The sequence below is a fragment of the Condylura cristata genome, unplaced genomic scaffold (genome assembly GCF_000260355.1).
Source record: "Condylura cristata isolate star-nosed mole 26May11 unplaced genomic scaffold, ConCri1.0 scaffold00010, whole genome shotgun sequence".
NCBI classification, from domain to species: Eukaryota; Metazoa; Chordata; class Mammalia; order Eulipotyphla; family Talpidae; genus Condylura; species Condylura cristata.
This window is the reverse complement of record NW_004567111.1, coordinates 18,711,415-18,721,411: the sequence shown is the minus strand read 5'-3', so window position 1 is coordinate 18,721,411 and position 9,997 is coordinate 18,711,415. Positions and strand designations below refer to the sequence as shown.

The 9,997-nt window shown below is 35.7% G+C and overlaps 1 protein-coding gene across 5 annotated transcripts in view; it reads right to left on the bottom strand.

Annotated features, from left to right (window-relative positions):
* Nucleotides 1–9,997, bottom strand: part of MYCBP2 (MYC binding protein 2, E3 ubiquitin protein ligase) — a 190,414-nt gene that overhangs the window by 99,005 nt on the left and 81,412 nt on the right. For all 5 annotated transcript variants that reach the window (XM_012723218.1, XM_012723216.1, XM_012723217.1 and 2 more), the window contains 5 exons: nucleotides 9,029–9,250; nucleotides 7,953–8,144; nucleotides 5,546–5,752; nucleotides 4,586–4,717; nucleotides 2,842–3,020 (listed from right to left, as the gene is read on the bottom strand). In XM_012723218.1, the coding sequence (XP_012578672.1) occupies nucleotides 2,842–3,020; nucleotides 4,586–4,717; nucleotides 5,546–5,752; nucleotides 7,953–8,144; nucleotides 9,029–9,250 (932 nt within the window). The remainder of the gene's footprint in view (nucleotides 1–2,841; nucleotides 3,021–4,585; nucleotides 4,718–5,545; nucleotides 5,753–7,952; nucleotides 8,145–9,028; nucleotides 9,251–9,997) is intronic.

Genomic DNA, 9,997 nt, shown 5'->3' with positions numbered 1-9,997 from the left:
AAGTACACTGCTGAGGGGAGCAGCGGGCGGGCCAGGAGAGGTCTGCCACGCCATGTGGACACCTCTGGGGTAGGCAGGATCAAACTCAAGCGGAAGTGGCTTTAGCTTCTTAGTGTAGTGCTTTAACCTGCTGCGCCACCAGGGAGGGCCGCTCTTTTTAAATTTTTTTTTTATTCACAACGGTTTACAGCATTGTTTACATAATACCAATGTAGGCTCCTCCTCCTGGCACTGCTGTCCTAGTGCATCCACACAGAACCCACAGTCCACTGCCATAGGCACCTGTGCATCCTCCTTCTCTGTCCTCATCCCTCCCCAGCCCCCCACTGTGCCCAATCCACAATCAGGTCTCAAGAGTTAATTTGTCAGTGTGGCCTTATCTGAACCTTCTGTTTTGCTTTTCTGTATTCCACAATTAAATGACAGAATCATGGTGGGTGGAGTACTATGTACACGTTAAACTAAATGTCTACTGGCCAGCTACCCTTAGAGGGAATATGCGTAGTGTAGTGTTTAAGAAAGAATATTTGGAGTCCAAATTATTGCCAACAAAACCTGTGATCCTAACTTCCTAGTTGTGTAACTTCAGTCAAGCTGTCTAGACACTCAGTGTCTCAGTTCCCTAAGCTGTAGAGCAGGGGCAGAAAAAGTGTCTATTTCAAGGGATTAATGTGAAAGTGAGTTGAAATAACACCAGTAAAGCAGCTAGAATACTGTGTAGCACACAGCAGGTGTTCACTACCTAGTAACTTCCATCAATTGCCACACAAATTCAGACATCAAAGAGGGACCTCAATCTTCAGAAGGGCTCAAAGGACACACAAGTTAGACATATAAGAACTCTAAGAGTAGGATACCTATTTAAAGTTAAGTGAAATTAGTCTTTATAAATTTATAATTTTCTAAATTTAAAGCTAAGGGTATTTAAAGTTTAATGGAAAGCATAAAAACATCTCAAATATTGTCTCTGTATATGATACAAAATCTGGATTGCAGATGTTTCTAAAGGGATCTCTAGGTTTTCAAAATATGTAACTCTTTTTTGCATGTTGTTTTTAATCTATCTTTAGGAAAAGAATATTGTACTATTTCAGTAATGAATGAAAAACTGTTTCATGATGGGTAAAAACCAAGAAAGATCTTGTATTCAGCTGCAAAATGCCACCATGTAAATGTTTAACTCCTAATACTTCTAATTTATTTCACATAGAGAAAGCAGAAAAATCTGTAACTAGAGAAGACTAGGAAGTGGCACTGCTAAGGGGAAGATGTCCTAACAGAACTCTGCAGAGCTTGGTAGACTCCAACCCTACTCCAATGATTGGAAACTACAACTCCCAGCAGCACCAAGGAGAGAAAGGTGAGGGCCCAGGGGTGGAGCTAAGCAGGTATTCTGGGACTTTGGGGAATAGAGAGCGATTTTCCAACTGTGTCTCTGGAGAGATAACGGATCTCTCTCTCTTTCTCTGGAGTAACGGCTCTCTGACCCCATGTGACTGGGGGCTAGCAGTGTTAGTTTGGGACTAGAGCTCCAAGTTAGCTGAGCTGGTAAGATATTCCAGTTACTTTGTGTCCCTCTCTCTTTTCCTACGTTGTTTCCTTTTCCTTTCCCCTTTCTGTAAATAAACCCATCACCCTTTTTGTGTGTGTCTGCAGAAAATTACATTTTGAGCATACAGGTGAGGCCCCACAGGCAGGCAGCCCAAGTTCATTCTGGGCTACCCTGTAACAGCACGAGCTTGTTTATGAAGAAAGGAGAGGAAACAACTAGTCTTGGAACGTGATCCAAGACTTCACTGGCGCACTGCTGAGTCAGGCTGAAGACCAAAGCAGGGAGTGACAGTCACTCCTATGTAAGATTACAGTTAAATTGCCAAAAGAAAATATTGGATTCAGTGAGAAACGTGCACTTAAAAGTTTGTTGTTTTTGTTTTTTAATTTAAAAGTATGATCATTTTCTTATTTACAGAAAGAATGTTTTTTGTTAAAAATATCACATGAAACATACCACTCTATATTATATGGCCCAAGGGGCTAGATTGGTGGGTATTAAGATTCATAGACAGCAAAATATTCTATAGTTTATGGTGATGGCACATGGGTAAACTGGTGATGGGAAGCCCACAGGGATTACAAACTGAGATTGAAAAAGGCATAAAATGATGTCAAAATAAATTATTATATTATTTAAAAAATAAATAAAAATATGGTAGCAAAAAAAAAATTCTATAGTTTAAAACTTTCATTTGAAGTTTAAATTGCAGACTCAAAATGTTATAAAAGCGACAACAGGCCCTCCCTGGTGGCGCAGCGGGTTAAAGCACAGCACTGAGAAACCAAAGCCACTTCTGCATGAGTTCAATCCCCGCCTGCCCCGGAGGTGACCACATGGCGTGGCAGACCTCTCCTGACCCGCCCGCTGCTCCCCTCAGCAGTGTACTTCCTCGATCTGCCTGTTCTGCTCCCCCCTCTGTCTCTGGTGAAGCCTCTCACCGCCCCTGAGCCTCTGGCCTGTACCCCAGTTCTGTATGTGCAAATAAATAAATCTTTAAAAAAAAAAAAAAAAGTGACAACAAACAGCATATAAGCCCAGTACAAAAAAATGTCAACAGTATGGAAACTGTGGTTAAAAATGCTATAAAAGCATTCATCTTTACAGTAAATACTGAACTTATATATAAAAATAAGCTCACTTTATATGTGTTAGCGTAAATACATGCACAGAGGATGGACTGTACAACTTAATTCTAAGTATCCACTTAGCAATTTTTTAACTTGGCAATAAATTCTGCATGTTGACCTACTTTAAGACAATTTCCTTCTTTCTGTGTGTACACCTACCTATAGTAGAGTATCTGTGGAATCTGTCCTCTGGTTTGGTTTGTGCCATTACTACTCAAGCTGCAAGTGCTGAATGTAAACGTCACACCATCGGGACACTGAACTGTGGTCATCCCTCCATCTCCATTGGCTGTACGGCTTCCATAGTTCCTCAAGCGCACAGCATATTTAACATTTTCCTTCACAACAAAGATATAAAATTTATTTGTATTTCTTCACAATGTACAGAAGCTAAACAGAAGGAACTATAGCAGTAAACCAGGCAAATATACTGAATAAAGTTCTTTGTCACACTCATAGTTGATTTAGTTGCCTACATTTTTTAATAAATTACAGAGGATAACTATCACTTATTGAGGATTATTATTTAATACAAACTGCTCTAGTTTGGCTAATTGTGAAAATGACTTCATGTAATAAGCACCATTAACTGAGGAATTTGATGCACAGAAAGGTTAAGTAACTTGCCCAAAGTCACAGAGCTAATAAGTGACAGACCTAATATGTGAATACAGGCATTGTGATTCTAATTACTGATTAGCCACATATAAAGACTATTTATTAGTCATGATGAAAGATTTTAAATACATAAGCTAATGCTTTTCTTTGCTTAATTTAAATGTTGACTTATTTTAAACAGAGGAAAAATGCTGAATCTATCATATGTTTATGTTGAGACATTCAGAAAAAGAAACAGAAAGGTAGACAGATATGGGGAAAATACCCATAATAAAAAGTTGTCCAAAATATGATACCCAGGAAATTTGAAATATAGATGCTGTTACCTTATGTTCTATGATGTAAACTTCACAATGAAAGCTTTTGGGCTTTTTAGTCTACCTAGTTTATATCTAAACTCTTCCCGATGAAGTCTCTTATGAACTTACCTTATCCAAAATTCTGCTAATGTAATAATAGAAATTATTCTGAATTACATGATTTCAGAATTACTCAATTAATAATTGACATTGAGTAAAATTTCTGTCTTGCGAAATATTTACTGACAGCCAATTAAGTTATTAAAGTGGTGACCTTAATATCTATTACTATCGGTTAAGATCACTTGTTTTTAAATGAATTTTAGCACAATATGAGAAGGAAACAGAAACTCCTATTTACTGAATTTCTATACTAGACTAGATACTGAGGCAAGCATGAATAAACACTACACAATAGGTATTATCCTTCCCAAACTATACATAAACCTCAAAGTGGGTAAATATGGACATGTCCAATGTCTCAGAGCTACCAAGTGGAAAAGCAGGGATCTTAAGCTAGAACTGTTTCACTCCAAAACATAATAATAGTACCCCCTGTATGAGACTTTACAAGATCTTTTTGCAGTCCTCCCTGGTGGTGCAATGGGTTAAAGCTCAGCACTGTGAAGAGTTCAATCCTTGCCACAGAAGTGACCCACATGGAGCAACAGACCTCTCCTATCTTGCTCACTACTCCCCTCAGCAGTCTACTTTGTCAGTCTGTCTGTTCTGCTCCCCACTCTGACTCTGATGAATCCTCTCACCACTCTTGCACCTCTGGCCTGTACCCCAGTTCTGTATGCATAAAAAAATAAATCTTAAAACTTGTTTTGAAAAAATATCTTTTTGCAAAGAAAGAACATAGTATGATACCAGGACTATAGTAGGTAGTCCATAGTATGTACCACATAAAGGAATATTTATCACTGTTTTTCACTACATACTAATAGTTCTTATTTTACAAAGAAACTTATAATTAAAATTACCTTTAAAGGAACAACTTTGTCAAGTCTGATTTCAGCTATATCACTGGGCGAATCATCTGTTGTATAGGTTCCTTTGACCAATTCTAGAGATGTCCATCTATGAGAATGAGTTGAATCTCCTGCATGTTCACTCTAAATAAAACAAAACAAGTAGATATATTCCTAATTTTATTTACATAAACAATTTTCACTTTAACTTGTGATTGTTTTAAAGCATGTTATTCTCTAGCATATATGAATTAACCATTAGTATTTCCCCATATACATGAAAGAAAAATAGTTGATACCATACTATTTTCACTTTTATCTCAGAAGACAACAACCCACATTATATCAATGGGCTTTTAAAATCTTATGTTTTAAAATCATTTCAGCTTCTTAAATAGTATTCTACATCTAATTACAGAGCCTCAAAAAACAGAGAAATAATTGAAAATAATTGTTCGGGAAAAAAAAGACACTATTTATTAGCAAATGGTTTCCACACTATACCTTTGTATTCCACTGTACTATAACTTGTGAAAACTCATATACTTTAAATAATTCAGAGAAACATAGGAAGGTAAGAGTTCAACCAGTAATATTCTCTTTAGTAATAATCATTCTTCAAGCTCTGTGGCAAAGTTATCGAATCGCCAATACAGGTAAGAATTTCAGTTATATACTACTTTTGTTTGTTGAAAAATTAGCAAAAAAATTACTCAACATTTGTAATCAGAAGTTCAGCTTCATAATTTCTTGTCTTTTAATTTAAAATCTTTCCTGGAAGTGCAAAAAATATGATGTAGGAGTGATCCAAGACACTACTAAGTAAACAAGCAGATTCACTCTTTTTCAATTTCCTTAATGTCATTCATCTATGAGGGATGTGCCAAAAACCTCGCGGTCTGGACATCACACTATGATAAGTTCTGATACACAACCCCATAGTAAGATGAACACCCTAAGAGAGGTACTTACATCATCAACCAGTACCTCTAATTCATATTCATGAATTCCGCCTCCTCCATAGACTGAGAAACCAACTACAACTATTCCAGGTTTGTCTACTGAAAAACAGATTGCATCAGGAGAACCATTCCCAGTGTTCCAACTTCTTCCCTGACTTGTTTTTGTGAATCGGTTAGCACTAGCTTTCACAGAGTGGAGAGAATTAAGTCCATCCACCTATAAACAACAAAAGTAATTATTTCAGCAGTGTGTGCCTGAGAATTAATATATCATTTACAAAACTATCCAAAGGTTTTGAAGAAGTTCAGTAACATACAATACATTTAACAAATGGCTTTAAACCTTCCTAACAATATATCCATTAAGAGATTTACCAGAAACACAACTATAGATTTTGTCATTGTAATTTAACAAATTGTAATCACTTAAAAATATTTTCTTCTTTAACTTAAACTACACACTTCTCTTAATTTGTAAACTTAGAACTACAAACTGGTAAGTTATCATGGTTATAACAAATGAAGGAAGTATCATCATTTTGAAAAGAGATAACAAAGATTTCATCAACATTCTATACATCAATAGTTTTTAAATTGTATTAAATGGAACGCTAGGAATTCCTTCTCTTCAAGAAAGAGGTGAACTTGTTTCTACTCTTCCTCAATCAGACTATCTCTTCTGTTATCTGACTTTTCAGCTGAGATTTCATATGAAGACAATGTTCTGTATCCTTTGAATACCACATGTGCACATGGTCATATGGTAACTTGCATTCAATATTTAAAAAGACATATTCAGTCACAATCTCATGAACTAAAGACTTCCATTAGAGAAAACTGGGACTTTATTTAGTTTGGAACTGCTCTTTTTAAGTATAGAATTTATTTCTTACCTAAGATGACTGCAGCAGAATCGAAACTTATGATTCTAGCAAGAATTAGAAACTGATATGGGAGAGAAAAATATGGTTATGTAATCTAGGATCTTTATAAACTCCAAAGCTGTATATTATGTACTCTACAACTTGAGGTATTTCTATTTAAAGGAGATGTATAGTATACTTCAGAATGTAGCCTATGTAGTGCAGATGTTTTCTCTGGGAGCTAATTAGAAGAGAAGCAAATTATAGGGGGGACAAGTAAGGAAAGAAAACTTAAAATTTTTGATAAGGGCTAACCAAGAAACAGGAAAGGCTTCACAGGGTGAGATACTAAAATTTAGCCAGGTTCATGAAATTATTTAGGAATCCTAAAGGGGGGCCTTCTAGTGGCCTAAGGGTTTTCACAGCACTATTACCAAAGGTCTGAGTGTGACCCCTAGCCAGGGAGTTAACCCACATGCAGCAACAGACCTCTACTTTCTCACCAGCTGCTACCCTCAGCAGTGTATTTCAATTTCAGTAAGTCCCCCTGTTTTTTTTTTCTCATTTTCTCTGTCTGGTGAATCTTTCCTCTCTGTACTGGTGGCCTATACCTCAGTTCTTTTATGCAAAAATAAATAATCTTTACAGAAAAAAAAATCATTCTATAGGCTAAACTGCTGCTATTCAGAATAGATTTTAAAATAAGTCTGTAAGTTAAAAAAAAAGAGCAAAGGCTACCAGTCACAAAAATAGAGGAACTTAGTTCCTTGGCAAGAAACTTGAGACCTGGGATGACTGAATACATGCTAGTAGTTAAGTAATGATCTGAATGATATATCTCATACATGAGCTTCAAAACCAATCTAGGGAAAACACAGAAATATTCACCATGTTCAGTCAAAACATTTACATAAACTATTATGTTTCAAAGTGGTTTTCTCAAACAATTATTTGACCTTTTTAAAAAAATCCTTGTGTTAATGACTATTAAACAGTTTACATGTACTTAATGACACTGAACTGCACATAAAAGCACTTTGAATGGTAATTTTAATTTGTGTAGATTTTGCGACATTTAAAAAATTTTGTGATGCATGTAAGATAAAAATTGTCAATCCTATTTTACATATCTATTTGTCTGGCTCAGTCCAATAAGCACAGCTGCGGTTTGAACCGCTCCACCTTTAGCATATCCCATGCTCATTATTAGTAGTCCTACTTGTTCATGATTACCTGCTCCCAGAAATGTGAAATATTCTTGCTGTTACTGGTACCTGGTGATGGTGTTGTGCAAAAGGGCAGATAAGTATAACATATACTTAGTATTAATGTGACAGCCTGGGTAAGCTGATGGGATGAAGAATAGTAACAGGGAAGAGGAATAAGGAAGGGCAAAAGAGTCAATTGAAAAAAACACGAAAACAAAGCAATTTAGCTTCAATTCCACAAATATAGTGTGACTGAAATTGGTTTCTACAAAGCCAAATTATATGGGGAGAAATTATTAAGAAGTTAAAATGTGTTTATTATCCAATCCAAAATGTATCTTAGTACCTCAGATCCCAGGGCAGATGCTGTGAGTTCACTGACAATGCTGGCCAGTAATCCGCAGGTGTTAGAGACCAGGTGGGAAGAAAAGAGCTCATTTTCTCTCCTTAGGCTGTTCCTGACTGGGAGCACAACAATAACTAGCATTTTCTCCAGAACTTCACGGAAGCTTGTCATCCCTGAGATATTCTCTTCACTCTATAGGTGAAAAGAAACAGTTCCAGGCTAGAGGTCTATTTTCCTTCACATGAGTATTCATCTGTAAAATCTTGTGACACTCTTAAAATAGAGACTTGAGTCAAGGCATATAAATCTACCTGGTTGTACATGGAATCACTGTATCTACTTTTCATTTAGAGGTTCTTTTCTGGGGACTTACCTGGTGGCACTATGTATTAAAGTGCAGCAATTCAAAGCTAGCAGCAGCTGCTTCAGCACAAGTTCGATCCCTGGCCAAAGAGGTGACCCACATGGCGCAGCAGACCTCTCCTGTCTCGCCCACTGCTACCTCAGCAGTGTATTTCAGTGGATCCTCCTGTTCTATTCCCCACTCTGTCTCTGGTAAATCTTCTCACCCCTCACCCCACCCCTCAGGCCTGTGCCCCAGTTCTGTATGCATAAATAAATAAATCTTTAAAAAAAAAAAAAGAAGTTACTTTCTGAATAATTATTAGTCTCCATGTATCATGAAGGTATCATTCATTTAAGTTATCTTTGCTTTCATTTGAGTCACTTTCACTTATTCTTTTAATTAACATTTCAATAACATCAAAATATAAAAGACTGGTTTAGTGTCTATAACTTACATTCAAATATCTCAGTTTAAAAAATGTAAGAATTCATTATATAATACACTCAAATTTTCTATAGGTTAGGAATTACTCAAAATAATCAATTAAAGAAAAAAAGACTGCTCAATTTGTTTTTTCTCAATAAACACAAGAAATTTTTGCTCTTAAATTTGTATCTTATTGTGAAATACACATATTTACTGATATAAGAGAATAAACAGCAAGATAAAAACTCCTCCTTTTATAGTTTCATCCTTCAATATAAAAATAAAATATCTTAGGAAAACCTACCTGGCTGAGTTTTTCCATATGTGCTACCAAAAGAGGAAAACGGTGAACTAGTGTTGAGTCATTCTCTGTGCTAACTTGTTTAACAATTGATCGCAGGAGTACTTCTCCATCATATGCAATAGGGAATATAGAAGTCAGCTTAACAGAAGTGTGACACAGCGCTGACATCACAGCTGCAAGAAGTCGGCTACTGGATGTCTTGAAATTTGCTTCCTGGATATCCTTTTAAAAACAAAAATATTCAACTACTAAAGAAATACTCCACCAATATAATTTAAGTTTCTGGATATATAACATAACAACCAAAAATCTCTAGCAGTCATTTTGTGTTGGTATACAATAATATTACATCAGTACTTTGAAAGAATAAAATTTGAAAGTTTAAGTTACAACTCAAAGTAGATAAGCAAGAAAAATCAGCTTCCTTTAGTAAAAGAGCTTACATATTTATATTCTCAGAATCATAGCCCTCTCTAGCACTATTCTCCAATATGTCAAGAAGGTCCCAATTGGCATACATCTGTAGCATCTTCAGTGACAAGAACTGAAACTACTTTCCTCAAATAATATTTTTAATTGTTATTGTGTGTTACTATAACATTCATTAATATAACTGTAGCATAATGTTATTATGCTACCATTACAGCAATTCACCAAGGTTACATATGTTGTAACCTATGTTACTGTATTCAATGCATAGTTGATTCAGAAAAATCAGTAAATACATTTGTATAACTTTCTAGCAAAGAATTAAAAGCATGATTCACAAAAAAATTATCTTTACTTTACTTAGTTCATCACATATTTGTGTTAGAAAGTCCAGTTAAAAGTAAAGCAACATTCTCAAAAAAAAAAAAAAAAGTAAAGCAACATTCTCAACATCACTCGTAATAAGGGAGATGCAAATTAAAACCACAATGAGATACCACCTCACCCCAGTGAGAATGGCACATCTTCAAACAACTAGCA